Genomic DNA, 26,068 nt, shown 5'->3' with positions numbered 1-26,068 from the left:
ATACTACATAGTTGCGATGCGGGAGAAATCGTCAATAAAGTTCATACTAAAAATGTACAACAACAATACTTTTTGCCTTTTAATAAGCATATATAAATGGGCAGATAACTGAAGTGACTGAAGGACTGACTGACTACTCGACTATATGTTTACATGGCTGTTTGTAGATAGGCATACATATATGTACATTCATCATGTACAAGTGATTTTCTCAAAAAGCACAAGTTTTGTCATTGCATTTTTGATTTTTTTCTTTATTTTATTAAATTCACTTTAATTGTGTTGACGGCATTTTACGTGCCTTCATGTGGCAGGGTGTGAGTAAAACGAGAAAATGTTGATTTAAAAGTGTGTGCTCCATAAAACTGTGTACGTGATTAAGTGTTGAATATAAATGGGTGACATTTAGCGAATAAAAAAAATATTTATAATAAATATGCTTATGTATTAGTTTATACATACATACAATCCTCAATAATGTAGTATAAATGGTAAATAAATACAACAAAAGTTAAGTTTTCAAAAACATCAGCCACCATTTAAAAATTTTATTTTAAAATTTTTTTCTAATATTTCGGGATTAAAATTTTCGGGATCCCGAAAATTCGGGATTGTAATAAATATTTTAAAAATTTTTAATCGATTCTCATTTTCTCACTACAGAAAATATTTTGCAATTCTTAAAGAAAAATTGTGTGGAAATTTCGGGGTTAATATTCTTACAGAAGTATGTAGATATCAAAAATTATAAAATAAAAAAACAAAAAAAAATATTTCCAAAAAATGTCTTCAATTACAATGCCTTCTTAAACTTCAATATTATAGTATCTTATACATTTATATGTATAATACATATATCTTTTGGCAACCCCTTTCCAAAATATTTTCAATTTTTAAAATCTTTTTTCGTGGGAGCTTTTAAGTATCTCTATATTTAAATAACTTGATTTAATATTATTCAAAATTGTATTATTCAGCTCTTTTTCTTTCTCTTCTCTTCCCAAAAACAAAGTAAAACACTAATTTTGATTTCACATTGAAAATGATTTTCTTGTCATTTATTTATTTATTACATATAAAGAAACGCTTAAGAGTCACTTTAGTTAAAGGAAGACACATGGAATGCTTAGCTTAATACAATATAAAATATTTTCATAAATGCATTTAGAAACTTATTTTTAAATACACACATACAAACTACTAGCTTTGTATACAATTGTAGGTCAGCATCTTTAATTTATATTTTAAATATATTTAAATTTTAATTATTTATATAAATTTGTATTTATAAAAAATATCTATGCCTATGCTTTAATAATTCTGAAATATTTTTATTTAAAATAATTTTTTATTTAAATAATATTTTTATTTTTTTTTAATATTTTTTTTTAATTTTTTTATAATATTTTTTATAATATATTTTTTCAAATGATTATTTTTGTTTATAAAATTTTAAATTATTTTGTTTATTTTTTAGCTTAATTTAATTTATTTTTTAAACATAAATTTTTATTCATTATTCTTCTCAGGTGGTAACTTATGTATTTTAAACTGCTTTACTTCATATTTGATTTTTAATTAAATTGATTTTTTTATTACATTGAATTTTAATTAATTTTCTGTAAATAATATTTCAAGATATATATTTTTTTTTTTGTTCAACATTTTATTTATTTCATTTTATTTGTTTTTTATATATATGTATATTTTTTTTTAATTTTTAAATATCACCGTCTTCATTTTATATAAAATTTTAGCTCTAAGAATTATTATATGGTCCCATATTATTATTCAATACTGTATAATAAATAATTTCTACAGAACATTTTTAACAAAATTCAGTGTATTTACAGCTAATAAAGATATATTGAAGCATTTTGAAAGAATCTTAATTTTCCATCGATTGATAAATTGTTTATTAGCCATTATTCGCAATCTTACCTAACTAAGAAATTGCAAGTTTTGAGCTTAATTTATGAGGTTAAATTATTTTTGCGACATCTCAAGTCCCTATTTTCTTTTTATTTCATATACAAAAACAGTTTCCCTGATATTTTTAAACTTTTTGAATCGACATGTAAATATATTTGAATCCCGAAAAAATTCCGAAATTTTTATTTTACATAAAATTTACAGAATTTGATTTTATAGGCATGTATATGACATAATATGAAAAAAAAAATATATAATCCCGAAAAAATCCCGAAATTTCGGGATTGGCAATATTAGTACCGAAATTCAATTTTTGAATGAAATCTACAGATATTGATTTTATAGACATGTATATTGTGTTTTAATCTTAAAAAATGAGTCGTCTTATCTTAAGAAGGAATACTAGGGATCCGCTAGTAGAGAGGTTGCAGGCTTTGTAAAACTGTATATTGATTTTCCTGTTTGGTAGCACAAAGTTTATATCAAATATATGTATGTCTATTTATTATCATTATTTTAAAAAGTATTCTGCCTCATATTTCCAATGAAATTAACGGCCTTAATAGTAAAAACTCTCAGCTCAAACAGTTACATAAGATCCACCGCAAAACTAACATATCTTTAAAGAAAGCGCTGCTCCACACATTATACAATTTTATTACTTTTTTTTTAACATTTTATTAAGTATTCTTATTACTTATTACTTATATATAAAATATTTTATGCATACATACATACGTAACTCATTTAAGAGCACTAAGTGCCCGGCAAGTTGTGTAAGACATACATACATATAAAAATAACTGAACTATTTAAATTAATAACTTATGATATTTAAAACTGAACTTAAAGCAATTTTACATATATACTATATTTATCATGTTTGTGTATGTTTATAAAATTGTAATTATAAAAATAATATTTGAAAAAAAATAAGAAAATTTTACAAATAAAAAGCTAAATTGTTTTGCATAAAAGTACAGCTATAAGCAACTTAAGCTAAGCGAAGACACTAATTAAATTATGTATAGATAACTTAAGTATACATAGCATGGCTTTGAAGCACTAGAATATACGTACATAGCATATGAGAAGGCACTTGAGGATATTAAATGTATTTTTATCAACTATTTAAACATAAATTTTACAGCGAAATATCTTAAAAATCTTAGCGAAACCATAATAAGTGAAATGTAGGAATGTCTCAGACTCAGCGCCGCATTATATCCTCTATGCTAAAGCCTGTGCGGCGCGTAGGTGGTGGCGCTGGCTGTTGTTGTTGCGGCGGCTGCTGCTGCGGTTGCATAGCGCCTGGTGATAGTACTGGGCGTGCACTCAACGGCTCCTGAGTATTCAAATTAACTGCGCCATTAGATGGCAATAAGTAATGACGCTCACTGCTGCTACTGCTGGCGCTCGTTAATGGCGCTAACCCCACTGCCTCCGCTCTACTCATCAGCGTCGCTGTATTTGCAAGCGTGGCGCTACTAACTGTCATGCCGCCGCCACCGCTGCCAGCAAGCATAGATTTAGACTCACATAACAACGGTGCTTGATTCACAGACATATATGCTTTACCCGGCAGTAAAGTGTGTTGCGGCGGCGGTGCCGCTTTCAACGCGGCATGCGTGCGCGTCATATTGAGCGCCATCAGACTGGCGTTTTGTGTGTGCGCGTTGTAGACGCGCTGCGCGTCGGCCATTTGTTCAAGTCCCACTATACGCTTGCGTATCGGTATGGAGCCCAGGAAACTGGGCATCGATTCGAGCGGTGAGTGCAGCGGTTGTTGTAAATTCTTGCCGGTATCTAAGAGCGGCGGTAAAGGTGGCGGTGGCGCTGTTGGCGCAACGCCGGCTGGTTGTGTCGCCTGTGTTAAAACTGGTGGTATTGCGATTGTTGGCGCGTTTGGTGGTGCTTGTGCTGTTGTAGGTATCCCAGTTGCGCCCACCAATATGCCTGGCGGCATTATATTTGCACCTTTCATTTCGGCGGCGTTCAATAGTAACGCTTTCGGATGGAGATCTCTGCGCACATGTAACATGGGTATATAAGGTTCCGGTCCATTAGAAGTTGATGGCGAATGTATGGATTCACCAGCGCCGGGTAGCGCGCGCATTGGATTATAACGTGCGCTCGGTGAAGACGGCATGAAAGCGGAACCGGTTGGCGGTGCGTTGAAAGTGTGCGGCGAGTCGCTGGCGTGCGTTGGATCATGTAAGTCTCGCATTTCATGCGTCGGACGCATTGTGTACGTTTCACCGCCTTCGTGATGACAATGTGTCACACCCTGCCCAGTTGGTCGCGGTTCTAGTAGACCAACTTTTGGCATATGCTGCACTGTTTCGTCTTCATCATCATCTTCACCCAACTCCGCCTCTGCATCATCTAGCTCGGCCTCATCCAATTCATCATCTTCGTCTAACTCTTCTTCGGATTCATCAGAAATTTCTGCGGCATCATAACAAGCCTTCCGCTTGAGACGCATACGCGCTGCTGCGCGCGCCTCTCCTCCAGCCTTTTCTGCATTCGATGCACCACCGAGCTCTCGTGTTGGCGTACCGCTATGTAAGCGGTGTATCGGCGATTGTCGCGGTGAATCCACCTCCAGCAGTGTGTCCTCTTCATCACCACTCAAATGTCGGCCTTCATCTTCTTCGCCCACATCCACATATTCGGACGGCACATCACCGACCGCATGTGTGAGCGCATGCCGGCGCAGATCGCAATTACGACGGAATACTTTGCCGCACGAAGAGCACTCGTACGGCTTGTGATCGGTATGCGTGAGCAGGTGCGTTTTCAAATTGGAGCGCTGATTGAAGCTGCGACTGCAGACGGGGCACTTGTGCGGCGACTCTTCCATGTGTAGGATCTTGTGGACGGCGAGTGTGCGCGATTGGCAGAAACCCTTGCCGCATTCGGTACATTTGAATGGCTTCTCCTTGGAGTGTATGTACCTGTGAATAAAATGAAAGTGTAAGAATTAAGTTGTTTGTTCGTTAGCCTAGAGCGTGATTAATATAAATAGCAGTGAGAATGAATGAATAAGATGCAGAACATAGAAAAAATGTGTAAAATAGTTGGCAACTAATGGGAATGCGCGCAGCTTTTAATGACTGTGTTCAGTTTGTTCTTTGTATTCTTAGCGGCGGTGCTCATTAAGTTGGCATTTGTGTGGATTGGCGGCGGCACTGTAAAGGCGCTTACACTAATTACAATATATGAGTCTACGAACGAAGCGCAAAAGTAGCGTAGATTAATGGATTGTTAATAGTAGTCTTGAATTGAGGTATTGTTGACTTCCCCTAGACAGCGGTCCACATTTTTGGTATTCTCATAAGTCTGTCTTTCTTTTAAGAACGTAGTGTTTTCAGAGTCAAGTTTCTTACAGTGCGGTTTCATATTTCCTACTTGGAACCTACTTTATAGGATCTGGCATAATCTTTTGCCTCAAGTCCTCTAGTGTAAAATCATTTGCTCATTGCGTTATCAAGATATCTATATAATCTTTAAAATATAATTCAAAGCTTTTAAGGTGCCAACCCCAATAAAACTTATAGACAAATCTCTAGCTTATCCAAAAAATCAGTCTTTTTTAGAGAATAAATAAACTAAATACTGAATCCTGAGTTCTGGTCCTGAAGCTGAAAAAATGTCCGTGATTTGGTACCCTCAGAGCTTTCACTCAAAGCTCGCTGAATTTTGGAAGATCGTCAAAGCTTTTACGTACACAATTAGAATAGTCTTGGAAAAGAGTTCAGGTATGTTTTTTTTTTTACTTTTAATAGGGCACATAAAGGTTAACTTTCTTTACTTTACCACCAAATATGAAAAATCACACGTTCAAAATAAAATTTTCAGAAATATTTTGCATGTGCGTGAAAGCGTACGGTCTTGGAAACAACATAATTACATATTTCTCAGAAAGCAGTGTAAAACTTATCAAAAAACTACAGCTACAGAATGATTAATGTTATCTGCAGCGGATGACGCGCGGCAGTTCTATAAACTAGCAGCTACGCTTACTACATAAATAGAATTACTTCGACGGCCGGCAGCCGTGGCCATGGCTTAAGTCAACACATCAGCCAGCAACGCCGCAAATCGGCACACATCAGCCACCTTAAAATGGCTGGCCTGTCGCCGTGATTGCTTGCCAAATAGTCCAAGCAGCAACCGACAGTCTAATGGCACGGCAAATAAACGGGAAAAAAATTAAGCGTTGTGCTGAAAACAGGTTCTGCGCGCGGAAAACACACAGTACGACGTGCTGTAGCGCCCGCGCGCAGGCTGATTACTGGTTGTGTGTGCACGTAAGATAAATGCCGCGGCTGCCTGTTAATTTTTCAATCCTTTTTTCAAATTTTTTCGCCGTTTCAACGCAACGCGCCGCAGATCACTTGGCAGTGAATGCGCGCAGGCGCGGTTGTTGCGTAGGGTTTACGGTTTGCCCTTGCTGTTCCAAGCCGCGCGCGCACACTAACCGCATTGCGCTTAATGAGCGTTCAGGGTTTTTGTTTAGTTTTTTTTTGCTTTTGTATTTACACGTCTCGTTCTTTGTGTGCGAAAGTAATTTGATTGCGTCGCCGTTGTCGTTTGCAAGACAATCACGTAGAGCGCGCATTTTTTCTGCGGTTGACAGTTTATGATGGATGCGCAAGGCAAAATGCAATAATAATAATAACAATGTAACGAAAGCTCCGCATAAAAAATATGCGCATTTGCGCCAACTCACCTGTGATCGCGCAAATGATCCTGCCGGCGAAACGCCTTGCCACATATGTCACACGAATACGGCCGCTCATCGGTGTGTGTGCGCTCGTGTATGAGCAGATTGTAGGACTTGGTGAACTGACGATTACAGAATTTGCAAATGAACTGCTTCTTCGGACGTGATGCACGTCCCGGTGCGCGCAACAAACGGCGATCCAAACCGGCGTGCATAGTTGGTGGCAGCCCAGCGGGAAACAACGCTGCCGTTGCGGCTGCCGATGGAAAGGCGAATGTGCCGGCGCCAGTCGGTGACGGACCTGGTCCGCCCAAGTACGGTGGTGGTGGATACATAACAGCAGTAGGCACACCCGGTGGTGGGCCCTGTCCAGGTGGTCGTTGCATCAGCATTGCCGCCGCGGCAGCCTCACGTAAAGCCAACTCCTTCCGTTTATCCGCCATCATAGAGATGATCTCGAAATTAGTATTACTGCCATGTCGTTTACTCGCCTCCTTGGCCACTTCGGCGTCCAGCATGCCACCATAAATGGCGGCAGCGCCTGGCGCGCGCATTGCGTTACGTGATGGCAGCACTGGCACGAAGGCGGAATGCGCCGCTTGCGCGTTTGCCGCCCCACCACCCGCGCCCATTAAGCCAGCTGCCACTAAGTGATGCTGATAGGCGAGTTGTGTTTCATAAGCAGCTGCGGCGGCAGCGGCTGCAGCCGCACCACCAGGCACACGTCCGCTAGAGGCGCTGCGTTGCTCCGACGCGCCGCCTGGCGCTTGCAAGAATTGTTCCAGCCGACTGGGGCGCGACATAGTCATTGCACCGCCACCAGGACGGTCCTCTAGCATTGTATTTTCGGTTGGCATTTTTTATTTGGTTAGCACTTGACTTTCGCGCGCGTTTTTGACCTTATGGCGCTCACCGTCGCGTCATTGACATGGCCAAGTTATTACTGCAATGAGAAGAAGTAAAACAATTAATATTATTGATATTAGTTTGGGAAATTCTTTTTAATATTTAATTGTAATAACAGTAGGCGTTCAATGCAGTTGATAAGCGGCGCTTTTGTTGTTTACGGGCTTTCCGCGCCTTCATACACATATATAGCCTGATAAAAACCTAGTATATATGCAACTTTATTGGCCCTATGCTGTTAAATAAGTCGCCTCTCTATCATTTATCTATACGATGTCGCAATAAACCGCTGATTGTTATTTATATTCGTGATGCAAAAACAACTAAAAATATTTTACTTCCAACACAGCAGCGATAAGCTGGTGTTTATGACTTTGATAAACATGCTAAATACATAACAAACACTATATGCAGTAGTCAGCTGAACTTCGACAGCGCAATAAGCCTTACTAACGCAACGTCAGTCAGTTATTCGAATTGCTAAAATGGCGCGCGGTGCAAATCTAATGCGTCTTTACGCATTGCGAGCTTGAAAAGTAGCTGACAAGTCGGCTTAACCCAGGCGCCGCAGTCTTAAAATCATTTTGCAATTCTCGCTGACTTAGCAAGTTACATATTTTTCAATATTATAAACAAGAATCGCATCAGAAAAAATCTCTGCAAAAAATCACATCTTTCATTCCCACTTTATCAGTCATCCATCTTCCCCCGTATCATTGACCTCAATCAAACCCCATCAGAATTGTGAGCACAGCTAATCAAGCACAGATTGTTGCCGCATAGCAGCAGCAAAACTAACGGCGTGGCTCTCAATCAGCTGCTCATTGTGTACCCCATAAGGATCTCTACTATGACTTTCTCTCTTTCTCAGTCATCAAAGCTTGAATCTTCACTATTTCTTATCCATTTTGATTCTCACTTTATCCGTAATGATGTTAATAATGCCGTCGATTGTTATCATATTACCACCACCAGCGTTTCAAGCGCACATATTGATTCTTATATGAAGAAGTGTGTTCTTAGTTAGGCGTATACCCTGTTGGGAATTCGTATCGTAGTTGAAATGGAACTTAAAAGTAAGCTTGAACCCTTTTGAGAACCTTTATATTGTACCACAATTGTTTAGATGACCTGCATTCTTCGTAGAACCGAAGGTCTGGAACCTTTTGTACTCATTTGAATTTTTTTGTCAAATATTGCACCTCTGAAAGGATTTTCAATATTTATTTAATATAGTGTTCCTCAACTCTAAAGAGGAACTTTGATCTCAAACGCTATTGGTTATATAGTGAACTGAAGAACTCTTGGTCTTTTCTCTTCTAAAATATTACAACTCGAGAGAGTACTGAAAAAAAGATTATTTTTAAAGTAAGGCATATTCTCTTCCGAAACTGTCGGAGACCACAAAGTTTTGCTAAGACCGATGACTTGTTCTCCGGTCAGCTCATCCAAAAGTCAAGCTACAAAATTCCTACCTGGACACTTTCGCAACTGTAACTGCATTTGCATCTCCACAACAGCCAACAAAATAAACTCAAACGGGTAAATAAACAAACAGCACAATTGACCGTCCGTCCGTCTTAAAGCCGTCTAAATGGTCCGACAGACAAACGGACTGTGACATAGTGAATGCAGATAGAGAGTTCGTAAAACAAATAGCCATTCATTTCATTGAAACTCTCACGCATCGCACATATCCACGTATGTGAAATTGAAGTAGTCAAATAAAACCCTGTAGGGGAGAAAAATGGAAGCGAAGCCTTCAGCAGTGAAAAAGCAAAAACTGATTTAATTGAACTTTATTGGATTCGCTGAGCTGATACTCAAAATTTACATAATATTTTATATAAACGATACTCTAATTTCATATCCAGAGGCAATACCGACGGATGACCAATGACTAGTGACAGATCCGTTCTCATGACAATCATCAGATTGCTGCATTCTCCGAGCAATTACTCAAAATTTTCTGATTATTTTATACTAAAGATCCTCTCATTTCATATCCGATCAGGAAATGGGAAAAATAAGGTCAGTTGTTTGACCATGACAAGTGACAGATCGCGTCTCATGACAATCATCAGATGGCTATCTCAACTGCTTCAAACGCAATTTTGAGATGGTTTGATGTAGTACCAATATATATATGAATTTCTAAAACAGTTATTAACTGAAGGTAAAAATTAGCATGACTAGTGACACGTGACAAGTGACTACAGTTGATTTTTCTTCATTTCGACCAATTTTAGTTACAACTTGTAGCTTATCATTTACAGATATTTATATATAATTTATTTAAGCGGAAAAAATATTACAAGAAATCCGTCGAATTATTAACCTCCTCCTCACCAGCAGTCTCAGCTGAAAATGTGAGCTCATCGCGGCTGTCCAAATGATGGCCGTTGGCTGCTGGTTGCTGGCTAATGGCCGCCACCACTGGCACAGTCTAAGCTACAGCGCAGATATTGGACCTTTATTTGTTGATTTTTTTCTTGTTGTTGTTTTCTTTTTTTTTTGTAATTTTCAAAACACAAATGCCAGCGGCTGGTGGACATTGGAATTTTTATAAATGCGTGTGTGTACATACATATATGTATATTTTTCATTTTTTTCTTCACATCGGCGGATAAATGCCGTAAGTGCCGCAACTGAAGGTTGCAACAAAGCGGCTAAGACAGAAAGCAACCAAAAAAAGAAACCTTTGAGATGCTGATGATGAAAAAAAGTAAAAATATGTGTATGTTTGTATGCTTAGCGCACAGCATCAATAAAAAAAACTGCCTCCAGGCCAAACAAAATCAAGAAAAAAATTGAAAAAAGTGTAGAATAAAATCAAATTAAACCCCTTTGAGGCAGCAAATACCATTGATGACGACGCTGTTTTGCTGGCTTAAGTAAACACCACACACATGTGTACATACAAACATACTTTCTTAACTGGCTAAGAAAATAAACGAGCACAGAATGCTTTGGCTGATGCTAGATAATCAGTTTTTTTTTGTTTTTTTTTTGTTAATTTTTTGATATAAAATCAGTATAATGTGTGGACGGAAAAAAAAAGAATTTAAATAAATAAGTGCGCTTGTGCGGTGTGTCTGGCTTATCAGATGGAAGCTTAAATGTGACAACGTCGACAAAAAGCCACTTTAATTATATTTGAAGGAAACAAGTATAGAAAAAAATTATAAATAATATATGAGCGTATGTGGTTGAGATCATGTGGGTCTGCACAACGTTTAGGTAAGAAGGATTAAGCCAACGATGTTGATTTATACCACATATAACTGATAGGTATACAAATTTGTTGGTATAAACCATATAATTCTGGAGTTATTTTTGTCAACAACTGCTGTTTTGGAGTGAGCAGACAAAATATGTGCCAGAAAAGTGTTTGTAGAGGTCTCCGATTCGCCAATTATTTAATAGAGCTCTACTCTTTTACCAAGATAATGTATACGCGAGCTACAACAAATTACTCCAGCTGAACTTTATGCAAGCAACTATTTGGATAACTCATTTAAGTCAAAAGAACAGCTTCAAATTCTCTCCTTTCTATATATTATGCCAGTTTATTGCATTCATTCCAGTAGCTCGTTCGATTCGCCACTCGTTTGCCATTTTTTCTCATATTTATACCAGTTGTTTGTACGATCCGCCACTTGCCTGATATTATATATGGATTTATTTATGCTAGCCTAACGCATTTATACCAATTCTATACCAGTTGTATGTTCGATTCGACACTCGCTATGGTTTAGGCTTAGGTTAAATAAAATCTGCTCATATTATACTAATTTGAAATTGGTAAAATTACTAATCTGCCTCAGAAGCTGGAAATATATATTATAGCAATCTTATAATACAATTAAAACAATTTTCTATATCAAAATCACGATGAAAAGCTTTCCACAGTTAATGGGGAAGGCTTGAACTTGTATTACAGCTCTCCGTATCACTGTTTTCAAGATTATCTGTTTCTAATCTCATGATAAACCAGAGTAAAAGTGATCTAATTATTAATACTGCTTCATCTGGCGTTCCTAGCTATCTCCAAAGGGCTAAATGGGTTTTAAAATAATTCTTTCATGTCAAAAAAGTCTACAATTGATAAAGCTCCAAAATATTTCTCCAAATCACCTTTATTTAATTATTACGTTAGTTCGGATTATTCCTGCCAAAAATTGTAGAACCTAACAGCTCGTAAAATCTAACTAAATCTTACAATCTCTCTCTATAAGGCAATAAGTGGTTTTAAGTTTTCATCTTTTCTTCAGGGGATTTCTTTTTATGATTTCTCCAAAGTACTTTCATCATTACATTAGATCGGGTTATTCCTGTCAAAGATAGTAGAACCAAGCAGTTTTTAAGATCTAACTACTTCTCACAATCTCTGTCTATAAGGAAATTAGTAGTTTCAAGGTTTCAGCTTTTCTTCAGTGATCTTTTTTTTTTGTGAGTTGAGAGTTCTTTTGTCACTCGTTTACAAAAATAGGTTTCTTGAAACTCTGTTAGTAAGAGGTATTCGATCCTCGTTATCTAGTAATGTCTCTAGAGATCATTCTAACAAGTTCTTGATGGTCAAAACTACGTTTTGTACTTTCTTTCAATTCTTTCACTGCCATTGTCTATCTGAAGACCAACTTTGATTATTATTTTTTATTAAAATGACTGTATTTATGATAAATCGTTGAATATATATATGTTGGACTTACAATAAATCTTTGAATATGATGCTCGTTATGCTGAAAGTAATATCTCTATCCATGATTTATTTATTTTGAAGTATTATGTAAATGCAGAGAGGCCTTGGTAGATGTCGCTGCAGTTGAAACTTTTTGAAAATTTATTAAAAGAAGCTCTATCCTATATATAATGGTTTATGGAAAATTTTTTTAAAAATTATTTGAAAAAATTACTGGGTTTTTGGTAATATCTAAATATCCAAATCCATAAAAATAATTAAAATTAAAATATATATTTTAGAGGAAATGAAAATATTTTTTTTTAATTTGAAAATTAAGTCAATTCAGTGAAATTTTAATATTTTTTTATTAACGAAAAAAAGTTAGCTCTTCTTTAAATGTCTCAACTTCTTTAACCGTGACTGTCTTCCACAATCCCCATAAATATTTAAATTACTAATATTTCTTTTTTGTTATTATTATTTTTTTTTTTGTTATTTAAATTTATGTTTCGCTGCCATAACTTCGACTATTGTCTATTAATATCACATACAAAAGCAACAAGAAGAAAAAAAGACAAATATGTCTTTCTTTTCAGTTAAGCAATTGCCACCGTTTGAAAATCATTTGTCTGCATATTAAATGTTGACAATGAAATTACCATTTTAAATGCATAGCACCTATACTATATACTCGAATCTATCAAAATTCCGCTCGAAATCAGAAAAAGAAAAAGCGAAAAAAATAAATTCAAAAACCAAATTTGTTAATAAAAAAAGTTGGCCTTTCAACGCTTATTAGCTACTGCAATAAAAACGGCTTTGCACAACAGCTTAACAACTCTCGAAATCAAACAATAACAATACATAACGCACGCTGCCGATACGATGATTTTACAAACTCATTTAATGCCTATAACTTTCAGTATTAGAGCGTATGATGTGACGCTAATCTATGACTTTATGATACGCATATTTCCATATAGATGTATATAAAAAATTCACATTATCAGCGCTTTGTGTATATATCTAAAGTTGCTTTATTAGCTGATAAATGACAAAGCTACAATAACACCAAGAATAATACAGGTATTTGAAAGAGTTTTCTACTTCAACTTATTCTAGTACTAATGCTTCACGCTTAACGCTGTGAATGTTAAAATGTGTATATATGTATGAATTCATATATGGAATACTTTGTAAATGAAGATACAACAATAAGCACTCACTTAAGTGTCTAAGCCTAACTGTCTTAAAGTGTCCAACAGTAGCGCGGTAGTAGAGTCATTAAGGCAGTGGCGAGCGCTAACAACAAAATATCACAAAAAGCAATAACAACAAAGTCTTGTCAGCAAAAATAAAATATAAATTCTGTATTTTTTAATAAATTATAATTTTTTTTATTTTTTCTGTTTTTTAATACCATTTTTTATTGAACATTTTTTTCCACCACTATGTTGTACAGTACTGCTATTTTAAGATGCTATTAAGCACAGCGAGATAATTTATTTGAATATTAATGCAAATACGAAATTTCGTATGCATAGACTTAATAAGTACTTAAGTATATATTGGTTATACATACATACATATATATATATTTAAACTTAGAGACATATGTAGATGCATATATTACGGTTTTAACTTAATAACGAATATTTGTGGGCATTATTGCTGGGTTTTTCTACATTAGATGGATCATATTTTATTCCAATACAGTACTCACTAGCGATTAACTGATTCTGACATATGAATAAATAAAATGTATATATTTTAATTAAAATTAATTGATTTCTTGCGGTTATTGCATCACTTAAGATTTTATAGCGAACCACTAATTGCTTGCTACTTAATTGAATTTCAAATTCCAATCTGTTACTAGCATCCACTATGAAAGACCGGAGTCCAATGTCGCCACCGCCTCCGTTTACTCTACTGATATTAGCCGAACAACACAAAGCATAGCTTTTTAAGCTTTTTAAGAGAAACTCGATGGCATACTAACGTTTCTTTGAGTTTAGAACGAATATATCAAGAGCGAAATACATCTGGAACTAATAGAAACTCAATTTAAAAGATTGTAGCGTGAAATAGATTCTGAAGTCTCTAGGTGAAGCTGACATGTACAAAAACTTAACAGAAAGTTTCCAAAAATCTCTAATGAAACGGAAAAGAGTTCTTATTCCTTTCACCACAACGTGAATACGTTCGATAGGACCTTTCTGAAGTATTTTGACTTGAGTAATTATATTGAATGTGGCCTTAATTGGTTTCCCAAGGGCTGTATTTTTTCCATAAAACAATGCATGGACTTTCCAATTTCCAAGGTTTCTCGAAATCAGAATTCTCTAGCTGAGCTTTGGCTCCATGATTGGCTCTCGGAATAGTTCGAGTGCATAGATCGGTTAGACATTTTGATTAGTGAGCGGTGACTGAAGCCTAACGAACTTTGAAATATTGATGACTAAGTTCAATTTGATTGTATTGCGTGGATTTTCCTAACTTTTACCAAAGTTGTAGAATTTAGACTGTACGTAAGATCAAATATATGAACCGATTAAAAATAAGATTCGTATAAAGTAGGATTAAATCCTTTCTAAGGCTGGTTTTTAATGTAAGCTCTGCAGCAGTCTGGGTTTGAGTGATTCCACCCAGAGATAAACTGCGGAAAGAAAATACGAAGTATTTATGATACATTTTTCAACTGAAATATAGTGGATGGTTTTTGTTGCGGAGTCAGAAAACAATACTTTTGATCATCATCATCATCATCAACTCTTAGTAGGATATGAATGTGGGTTCATTTGGGTTATGTATTATAGAACCGGCTGTTAAGAAAACGAATATAGGAACGTAAGCGTTAAGGAAATCGAAGCCTCACTTTATAAAAAGGAAGACCGTTAGATGCCAGCTTTGGGCCAATAAGAAATATAAAAACTTTAGGTACATGTTCGTGATAAAAACTTAAATTATATTAAAGTGGCAACTCTATCTAAGCCTGATAGATCTAGCGATAGGAATCAATTCTAAAAATCATTTTCGAAGAAGAAAAGTCCTACAGAAACTGAGTGTTGAGCCAGTTAATTTCTATCGTAAGGAGATATCGACTAGTTCCACTCAAGCCAAAAAGTTATGATAGCTAAAGTATGCTTTGAGAAATAGCAGACCAATGCTGACATATATAAAGCATTTAGAATACTAACTTGGCTAGAAGGCATGATCATGAGGATCCACAATTAACTGCGTTTCATTTAATCTTCCTTTGTACTCTTGTGATAATTGCTTCCATAAGGCTTACTAAAGGCTTTTGTATGTAGCCACAAGAACGTGTGTCTAATAGTTAATAGTTTCATAGTCACAGCGCATAGTCATGGACTCCACAACTACACAACTATGTAATATGCCTTTGTAATTATATGCTTTACTCGAGCTTAAAATATTCCGCCATTAGCTGTGCGGCTACATTTATATTTTATCTAAGTGCCAATCGTGTGGTTATAATTTATTTTTGTTGTTAACTTATACTGGAGCATTTTGATAATATCTCTAAGTGAATAACAAGCGATATCCCTTGGCCATATTAAAACCAGAAAAAATCGAAAAATCACAAAAAAACCTAAGCGCGCTTGGCCTGCACGAACGCTCTTCAGCGCGTTGATTGTGACTTGTTTTGTGACGGTGCGCGGCACTACATACGGACAAGTGGTTATCACAATTGAATCTCTTATGCCAACCTGTCGAAAATGTGCGCCTCCCTCAGTGTGGAGTGGTGGTGATGACGGTGGACCGTCGAAAGCACCGAGTACACGTATCATTACCAGCGCTGAAGATACGAACATACACACATATGTGTACCATTTAGTTGGACCCGAACCTTCGGGCAACGCGCGCTCTGCATTCACGCAGGTACACTTTTTCCTACTTGAAGTCTAAAGATTTTTAATTAAAAATCACGTTAAGCACAACGTTACGTACATACGTACAAACAACAAATCGGGTAAATGTCCGTCCACCATGGTGGCGAGCGCATACAATGGATGCCGGAGACAAACAAAATTCAAAGACTGTCTTCAGTCAAACACAACAACCAACACGAACAAGCGAACAGCCACCGATGCTACCAACAACTGCACCGAGCTACAGCTAATAGCCGCGTAGAAGTCGGACGGACGGACAGGCGGCAAATGGCTAAGCAAGCAAACGCTCTGGAGAACAAGCAAACAGTGAGCTAGCAAGACAATCAGCCGGTTTGTCCAACAGTCGGCACGCAAGCGAGTTACTCGGTGTGATCGTCGAACGTCGATCGACGGTCGGCGCTACAGCAGGCAGTCAAGCCGCTGTGGCTTGCGGCAATGCTAACAGAAAAGTAGGAAAAAAACATCGAGACAAAAAAAGAAAGAAAAAAGACCGAGACCAACAAAAAAGAAACACCGAAGCAACAAAAAAAAGTAAAAACAAAACGGAGTGTGGTCCGCACCGCGCCCCACACCAAGCAGCCAACCAACCAACCGAGTCAGTCAGGTTAGCCAGCACGGCAGCAACCTCAGATACAGAAGCTCGCGGCAATTGCTCGTTTCCCCGACCACGTTCTAAACGATTAACTCGTAGTATGGCAGCGAGCAATATGGAGTGGCGGAGTTGAGATCGCGCGGTGAGGTTCGCTGAAAACCGGATTGAGTTTTTTCTCGTTGATAAAACATAAGCGAAGAACGCTAGTTGAGCGTACGTCGTTTCGTGGTGATCGCAAGCGAAGCGCGACAGTCTCTATGCGCCAAGTGCTGGTGGCCCAGCGATGGCAATGCAGGAATGCTTGGACGTTTAATGGTTGGGTGTAAGATGTTCCAGTTCAATTCGTTTGTAATGCTGTTTGTAAGTTAATAGGAAAGTGTAGCGTACGCAGTAGGCTTTTGTGCTCGTGGCGCAGGTATAAATGGACTGAAAGGTTGAACTTGGTTCAAATATAGATCGGAGACGGATAAAGACTTGCTATAGATATTTCGAAAGCCCGATCCTTGCTTCTGAAGTAGACCAATGGCCAACTTTGTTTTACCGGGTCCACATGTTCCGATTTTATTTAACTAGTCTACATTAAAGCCCTCATGCTGATTCTTCTAGACGAACTTTTTAGTAATTTATGTTCTGGTTTAATGGAATGAAGTAACTAGGGCGGTGATCTCTATCAAGATTTTAGAAAGCTGACCATAGCCAAGCTACATATAATAAGATCTCGATGGATCTCTTACTTAACAGGTTTGGTAAAGATTAGTCTAAGTTTAGTTGGATTTGAAAGGAACAGTTTACAGGGAAGGCAATTCGAATAATCAAAGACGAGTCAGTCTTGCTCGGTTTCAATTTTTTATCTTTGGAGTTCTTTAATCCCGGAAGAGATCTCTCATCTAAAAATGGTACCTTTAGAAAGACTTTGACTTCGAAGCAAAGATCGCATCGCCTGAAATAATGAAATAACCTGTACCCCAATCCTGTGGTTCTTCATGCTGAACAATCGTTATTGAAACGATCAAGCTATGATGCATTTGTCCCACGGAAAATGGGGTGGGGGGCTTAAAATGCGCCAACTCTGCCAACGAAGATCAATAGCGGCATATTGAGGCAGATCAACAAAAGAACGGTGCATCGATAACCACTAATCTATGTGAAAGGAAATGCAAGAAAATACTATAATGACGCGGCTGACACTGAAGATTATGAGGACAACACGAATGAAGATGCAAAGACGTGCTTATGCTGCCGAGCGCCGGAAAAATTCAGACGTCAGTGCTAATGTAGAGTAAAGAACAGCCATGCGGCAAGTGAAGCAAGATAGCAAAAAAAGCACAACTGAACTGAACTTAAGCGCGGCGCAGCAAAGCAGAAACAGGAAAATATTTTCAAAAGTGCTGCAGATGCCACGCTAAGTCAAGACAACACTGACCAACCACAGTCTGCATATATGCATGAGGCGCGCTTGCCATGAATGTGAATATATTAAACCGCAGAGTGCGCTTGGCTGGCTGGCCTGGTCGTTTCCCTTGCTTGATAGTGCAATTGTACGGCAAGCGCAACGAATGGGTTAAAGCGGAGCGCTATATTGCGGCGCGGCTCGTGGACGCCTTTGCTGACACCGCGCTGACGCTTCACTTGTGGTTGCGCCGCGCCGTGGCACCACACTGTGTTCGGTGGCAATGACAGTGGCAGCTGCTGCAATTGTTGCTTTGGTAGTAGTAGTTATTGTTGTAGTGGTAGTGATGGTGTTTGTAGTAGCGGCGCATTCAAGCCGCGCGCTGGCCAACAAACAAATGCGGCAACAAACATCATTGGGGTAAAACGTTGTAGAGCCGTTGAAGCGCTCACTAAGCGCTATGGTGAAGGTGCGCGCTGTGACTCGGCGCTTGCTACCATGACCACATTTTGTACACACATACAACCAAGCGCGCGCGTATACTAGTGCGCGCACAAACACAAGTGTATATATAAACGTAAAGCGGCGAGCGCGCGCAGCCATACATACACGGGCGCGCTCTGCACATTTTGTAAGGCGCATGGTTAATCTTTCATTTTTTCTTATAGTCGCTGTGTTTCCTTCATTGTTGTTGTTTCTGTTGCTTTTTTTACGATTTCTGTTTGTTGGCCGCGGTGTTGCTTGTCTTCGTCTTGGGTCGACAGCAACAGAAGCACTGAGTAGCTGAGTAACAGCAGCCAGCTATGGCTATAACAACAACAACAACAACAATAACAGCAGCAGCAACAATACGAACAACTCATCGTCAGCACATAACTTGTTTCTCGTTTCATCGCTGTCGTCTGGAAAACTGGTAGCATAGCGACGAGAGACGTGCGGCGCTGAGGTGAAATTAATTAGCCACACTTTGGAATTTGAATTTAAGTTGGTAGCACTTTAAAGTAATTAAGCGAGAAGTAAAAAAACGGCTCCCGTGCAGCGCGAATGCTCTATGCATGTATAAGTTTTGTATAAATACATTGTATATCAACCATGCGCATTGTTGTTGCGCCGCACCGCACCGCATCGCATCAGAGCGCAACGCGCGGTTTCGCTGATTTTTTGTTTCTGAGGTTTGCGTGCAGCGTCAACAGTTAGTCGCTAGCTACTAAATGCGTCCGCTCTGCTGTTTTGCGCCAGCTAATTAGTGTCTGTGGCGATGGTTTTTGCTTGAATTGTAAATTTTATGCAAAAACTCAATTGGTTTTTCATTTTGTCTGCCTTAATGCCTTACGAGTATGCGCTCGCTGTTTGTTTTTGTTTTTTTTTTTTTTGCAAAAAAAAGATAAAAAATAAATTACAAAAAATCGCATGCATTAATATTTTACTGTGTTTATTATGAAAAGTAGCGAGTTCGCTAACGGCAGTGCATAAATTACATTGGCTTTGAATGGTTTATTGTAATTTATTACTCGATTTGTATGTAAATGTCGTTTTGTTTGGGTCAACGGAGTGTATTAATCTTTTGTTTTGTTAATTGTTTTTTATTTTTTATTTTATGATTTAATTTCCAATATGGCCACCCTTTCGAATTCATTGCACTTCGATGTTGAGCACAAAAAATATATATTTCTAAAGCGCATTACAGATATAAATGATAAGATACATAAGTATGAGGGTATTAGGTTAAGAATAGAGCGGAGCGGAGTGCCAACCAGCGATGGGAACAAATAACCGATTTTTAATTCAACTAAAAACCAGTGGTTTCGTTTGCGTTTGAAGTATTCATTCCAGTTCGGTAAAAATTATTCACGAGGAATCTCAAAACAGAAAAAATTTCATATTTTCAAGAATATTCGTACCAAAAAGCAAATACTAGAATATTGAAATCATACCATAAATGAATAAATGATATAAAATTTCAGAAATAAATAATATTTATCATGAATGAGAATACAAAATTCAATGCATTGTTCTTCAACAGACACTACAAACTTGCTAAGTAAATAAAAACCGCCGAGCGTCTTCTTAAAATTAAGGAAAATTATGTGTCTACAAACAACAAATAATTTATAGTGGATTTGGTTAGGATAGATTGCTCCCTAGGCAGCACATTTTCAGAAAAGTGGCCTGATATTTCGTGAAACAAGTATTGAGCTATTACATCGAGTTAAAATATATATGACATAATTTTTTAGACCTGTTCACAGATTTAGACTTATACATTCACTATTGCTGAATGAAATATATATATCGAGCAATATATAAGATCATTCTGAAAGATTATAAATATCAATTATAATTATATTCTCTTAAAAGTATGCAGAGAGCTTTGTTCGAAAAGACGAAAATCGAAACCATGAGAGACTGATGAAGGAGTACTGTCACGACATCACCAGAGATGTCAGAGAGCTCTGAGCCAGTCTTAGTAAAAAATATGATTGAAAAGGTTAAATAAATCAATTTGGATCATACCTTCTAAATATTAACATAAACCGGAGAAAAATAGTTAAAATAGAACCTCGCCTACCTTTCAGTGGATTTTTTGCCCGCAAAAAAGTGTCTTATAGGTCCATTAACCCTCTTGTGACGAAATAAATTATTATAGTAGGAATGGACATTTTAAAAAATAAAATCGTGAATTATGAACCATGTTTCGAAATAAATGAGAAAAAAATATTTATCATAAGCTAGGTGAGAACTATGGATTGAAGATTGATAGGACGAGTGAAGGATTAAGTGTTAGTTTCATTAGAAGCTGTGATAGAATTGGTTTAAGAAGCTTACAGTTAACATAAATAAAGTATATATTTCTACTATTTTCGTAACACTTCTGGATTATTGAACTTTTTTTTTGTAGGTAAGGTATTTTAGATTTTTTTAATATTTTTAATTTTTTTACTAAAATTAAGTCGGATTTTGTTTATAAATTTTTTCAAATATTATTTCCAATTCTTTACTTTCTGTTATATAAAAATTTATTATTTTTTTTGTTTTGGCTGTTTTTAATAATTTTAATAAATAGAAATATTATTAATAACGCAGCTATTATTGCATTTTATTTAATTCATTTTCATTTTCCTTATTTTATTTGCTATTAATTTTTTTTAAATTAATTAATTTAATTTTTTTACAATAATTTTAATTTTTTTATGTTTAGTTAATTTATTTTTATTAATTATTTTCTTTTGTTTTTATATTTTTTAATTTAAATTTTTTTTGTTTTGTTTTAAAGGTTTTTAATTTTTTTATTTATAATTTATAGAACCACTTGAGTTTTTGTTTATATAAATTTACTATACTTTAGAAGTACTGCACAGTTTTCTATATAAATAATTTTTTTTTTTATGTTTTCACTGCTTTTCAATACAGAATTCAAATTCCTTTTGCAAATGCCACTGCTTCACATTGCCTTAATTTCTTTAATAACTTACACATTTTTTAATTTTTTAGTACAAAATTGTTTTCGAATTATGCATAAATCAGTTTAAATGCCACAAAGTGTCAGCACTCAGTGCCAACACACCAAAATCATTAAAAAAAATTATAACATAAAATTAACGAAATCACACACAAATCGTTGCAGCCTTCACTTTTGACTTCACAAACACCGAAAACACAGACAAAAAAAAAAAAACGAAGAATAACTCGAAAATTAACTGCGAGTCCAGCTGCAACGGCGATCGAGGAAGAAAATTATGGCCAACAGTAACCAGCGCACACCAACTCACACAAACAAATACTTATACACACATACAAATGCATATAGACTTCCACGAAACCAAAAGGCACACAACCGCACATACATTTGCTTTTGTTTTTCGATTTTTTTTCTTATTTTTTTTTCATTTTTGTTTTATCAATTTTACTTCATATGTTCGTTGTGTGTGTGTGTGTGTGTTTGTGCTTCACTCTTTGCTTGCGCCTTTCTTCACCTTTCCACAGCCGTCGTTGATGTCGTTCTTTTCGGCCACAACTCTACTCAACGAAGACAATACTTCATTTTCGAACGTGTAGTTTAAATAAAAACCTGTTCGCACACACTAGAAAATACACGAACACATGCAAGCAGGCTTATACACATACACACTCACTTGCTTGCTCACTGCATGCAGTCGTGTGAGATATGTATGTGTGCATGCTCATGTGTGTTGAAATATTTTTTCTTTTTTCTTGTGTCTCATTTTGTTGGAGTTGTTGTTGCTGCCTTTTCATTTGTATTTGAAGTTATTTTTTAATTTCACTGCACTTTTTTAAATGTTTTTTATAGTTTTTAAAGTGAAATTTGAATTTTGACTATTCGTAATATCTTTTTTTTAATTTGACACACGTTTTTTATATATACATATTTTTAATTTTTCCCAGTTTTGCAGAACAGTTTTATGCAAAAAAATTTTAATATTTTTTGATTTTTAAATAATTTTTTGATATGCACATATATTGTTTTATATATAATTAGTTTTTATATTTTGATTATTTTATTAGTTTTTTCGCTGAGTTAAATGATTTTCTTTATTATTTTTTAAGTCTTTATCATCAAAAATTTATTTAACACTCATAAAATTCTAAAATATTTTCCACCTAATCTGATTCTTCTTAAATTGAAAATAATAGAAAAGCTGACAGAATTTCGAGAAACAATCAGTTTATAACTGTTTAAATTTTTTTATTATATATAAAATTTTTTATTTAAAAGAAATTAATTTAAGTATATTTTTATTCAAACAATTTACATATTTATTTAATAATATTTTTTTTATTCTATACAGATTTTGTTAATACAAATTTCAATTTGTAAACAAATAATTTATTTTATTAAAATTTTTTGATTAAATTTTAAAAATAAAAATATAATTAAACGTTAGAAAAGTATAGAATTTGAAAAGTTTAAAATAAATTTTTTTTAGTCTTCGTATTTATTACTAAAATAATTTATTTTATTTTATTTTATTTTAGTTTACTTGATTTTACTTGATTTTATTTTATTTTATTTTATTTTATTTTACTTTATTTTATTTTATTTTTATTTAATTTTATTTTATTTTATTTTATTTTATTTTATTTCATTTTAATTTTTTTTTATTTTATTTTATTTTATTTAATTTTTATTTTATTTTATTTTTATTTTTATTTTATTTTATTTTATATTATTTTGTTTTATTTTTATTTTATTTTATTTTACTTTATTTTATTTTTATTTAATTTAATTTAATTTTACTTTATTTTATTTTATTTTATTTTATTTTATTTTATTTTATTTTATTTTATTTTATTTTATTTTATTTTATTTTATTTTATTTTAATTTTATTTTAATTTTATTTTATTTTATTTTACTTTATTTTATTTTATTTTTATTTAATTTAATTTAATTTTATTTTATTTCAATTTTATTTAATTTAATTTAATTTAATTTTAATTTTATTTTATTTTATTTTTATTTAATATATTTGTTTTTTTGTTATGATGACTTTTGTTTTTGCCTAGAAATATATTAAGGTCTTCATTAAACTCTATAAATTAGTGTTTTTTTCATTTTCACTTTTTTCATTTTTTTTATAAATATTTTTCAATTACATATATTCACATTTTCCTTTATTTTCAATTTCTCAAATCAATTTTGTTCAATTCACTCATATTTTCCATAAATAAGATTTTCAATAGCTTTACTTTTCTCACATTTCGGTTTTTCGGCTTTCTTTTTACACATTTTTTTTCGTTGCTAAGGAATTTTCCAACTCCCTCACGCTGCCACAACCCTTTTCACCACTTCCAAACTAACAATAATCTAACACACTTGTATATATGTAAGTATGTTTGTATGTCGCTACATAATAAACTCCAGCAGTTGCATCAGCTACTCTACACACATACATATGTAGACTCACCTAAACACACACACGTGCATTTGCATTAATTTTCTACCTACAAGCCATTATCTTACCCCTTTCAAGACTACAACCGTCTATACATATGTATATGAACGCCCATAAACCTCTATCGCTCTACGCGGTCGTCTATCATGGCCCAGTGTGACGCCCTGTTGCCTAGTCAATACATCTACCAAACATGCTTAGCTATGAATACACTCAAACATACATACTCCCTCTGTTAACAGCACCATAAAATAATAAAGTAAAAAAAACTGAAATAAAATCGAAAAACAACAACAACACCAAGCAAGTAACGTTTTAAGCCAACCAACTCCAAACTCGCTTGGTGGTGGTGTTGTTGGCCCAAACAGCAGTTGAAATGTGTTTTTCCTGCATTCTGTTTTGAAATAGGAGCTGAAGCCAGTGCAGCTACCAAATCGCTCCTCAAGTAGTCCCAATCTCTACCCACACGACCGACTTGACTTGACTATGCTGGCTATGTTGACTATGGGCCAAGACGACGACGACGAGACGACAGCGCTGTTGACGTTAAATGCTGAGCGTTGCTAGAAAATTGTCGAAATCGCACTGTGATCGCTTGGAACAAACATACATATAGCGGAGAAGAGGAAGCATACACATACAAACATGTCGAGCTAGCAAGATAGACAGCGCACTGACACTCATAAAGATATGCCTTCTAAGCTCCATCGAACACAGACTCATACATAAAAGAGATCAGATTTCTAACTGTATGTGTGCATATCTGTAGATATCACATTTTTCCCAAACGCCAGAGCATCCGACACTGTGATGCTAGTAAACGAGTTGTGGTGAATGGGAAATCTATGGCACACCAAGCTCAACGCTTCGGAGAGCGCGAGATGCAGTAAACGAAGCAGTAAAGAGTAAACTCTCGCGCGCTCACTTAGCTCGAAGCGCACTGCGCTGTAAGTTCAAATAAGACACGCGGAGACAGAAATTCCAACAACATCCACGACTTGCTTTATAACAAATCCCACCACGATCCCTTTAAGACGCGCTAGTCAAACCTCTCAGCGCTGACAAGACAGCCACCTTACGTACGACCGACCACCCGCCCGACCGCTGGCTGAGGCAACCTTGCCCTGGGTTTCGAGCCTTGTGCCTTTTCTCACCACTAACGCTTCCGACGAACGTCGAATGCTCTGCCACCACTGCTACTGCGCACTTTAATCTTCTTATATATATTTTTTTATCTTATATTATTTATCAATTTCTTACACATACACAGTATATATATTTTGTAGTCGCTTTTATGTATTGCTGAACGCGTCTGTGTTTGAACAAACCGATATTCAAACGTACGTATTGTAAGAAAAAAGAGCGTAGCACATTCAAAAAAAAAAAAAACAACAATAAAAACGGAGCAAAACCCAAACCGTCCGTATGGTTGCTCAACGTGACGTTACGACCGTTACGACTTTCTACAGGTGTGTTTACGACGATCAACTACTCAAGACTAATCCGAGCGTGGCACCGTTGGGGGCAACGAGCCTAAAAACCTTTTGCTGGAAATGCCAATTTGAAGTGAGCTGAGAGAGAGAAAGAGCGCAAGAGAGACCAAGAGCTCCACTACGCTGTACCAACTCAAACTGAACTCCACACAACTCGGCGCTCACCAACACCTGTGATCTTCACCTATGCGTTCGCTACACTCTTTTGCCGAGAGCGGGGTAGTACTCGCGCTCACACTCCCAAGCAGACGTGCGGTACAACCGTCAGCCACCAAGTTAGCCAAAAACCAGTTGCAGCATTATACAAAAGAGCCAACGAGCCACTGAGCCACCGATTGACTGGGTTGACTTGACTACTGGCGGTGCCGCTGTTGCCACTGCCACCGACTGCCACTACACGTACTACCGCGAGAGTAATGAGTACAAGCGACTACCATTCTCTTGTTGTTGCTATTGCTGTTTTTATTATCTACTGGTTTTCCATGCTGTTTTGTTTGTTTTCATTAACTTTCATA

At 35.8% G+C, this 26,068-nt stretch overlaps 1 protein-coding gene across 3 annotated transcripts; it reads right to left on the bottom strand.

Annotated features, from left to right (window-relative positions):
• Positions 1-1,846: 1,846 nt before the first annotated feature.
• Positions 1,847-25,883, bottom strand: LOC105216138 (protein bowel). Of its 3 annotated transcripts, none has more exons than XM_029042821.2 (3): positions 25,738-25,883; positions 6,668-7,604; positions 1,847-4,889 (listed from the first exon to the last, which is right to left on the bottom strand). In XM_029042821.2, exons 2-3 carry the CDS (start codon positions 7,516-7,518, stop codon positions 3,143-3,145), a joined length of 2,598 nt encoding a protein of 865 aa, XP_028898654.2. In that variant the 5' UTR covers positions 7,519-7,604; positions 25,738-25,883; the 3' UTR covers positions 1,847-3,142. The 3 variants fall into 3 exon arrangements, with proteins under 3 accessions (XP_028898654.2, XP_054082739.1, XP_011188787.2); XM_054226764.1 differs by lacking the exon at positions 25,738-25,883 and adding an exon at positions 25,321-25,690; XM_011190485.3 differs by lacking the exon at positions 25,738-25,883 and adding an exon at positions 25,327-25,689.
• Positions 25,884-26,068: the final 185 nt, after the last annotated feature.

Source organism: Zeugodacus cucurbitae, chromosome 3 (genome assembly GCF_028554725.1).
Source record: "Zeugodacus cucurbitae isolate PBARC_wt_2022May chromosome 3, idZeuCucr1.2, whole genome shotgun sequence".
Taxonomy (NCBI): Eukaryota; Metazoa; Arthropoda; class Insecta; order Diptera; family Tephritidae; genus Zeugodacus; species Zeugodacus cucurbitae.
The sequence above is the reverse complement of the archived record's forward strand: the minus strand, read 5'-3'. Positions and strand labels throughout refer to the sequence as shown.

Coding starts and splice junctions, on each gene's coding strand:
- LOC105216138 (XM_029042821.2), bottom strand. CDS start 7,518: ATGCCAACCGAAAATACAATGCTAGAGGACCGTCCTGGTGGCGGTGCA. Junction 4,890..6,667: donor GATCATTTGCGCGATCACAG/GTGAGTTGGCGC, acceptor TTTTATTCACAG/GTACATACACTCCAAGGAGA.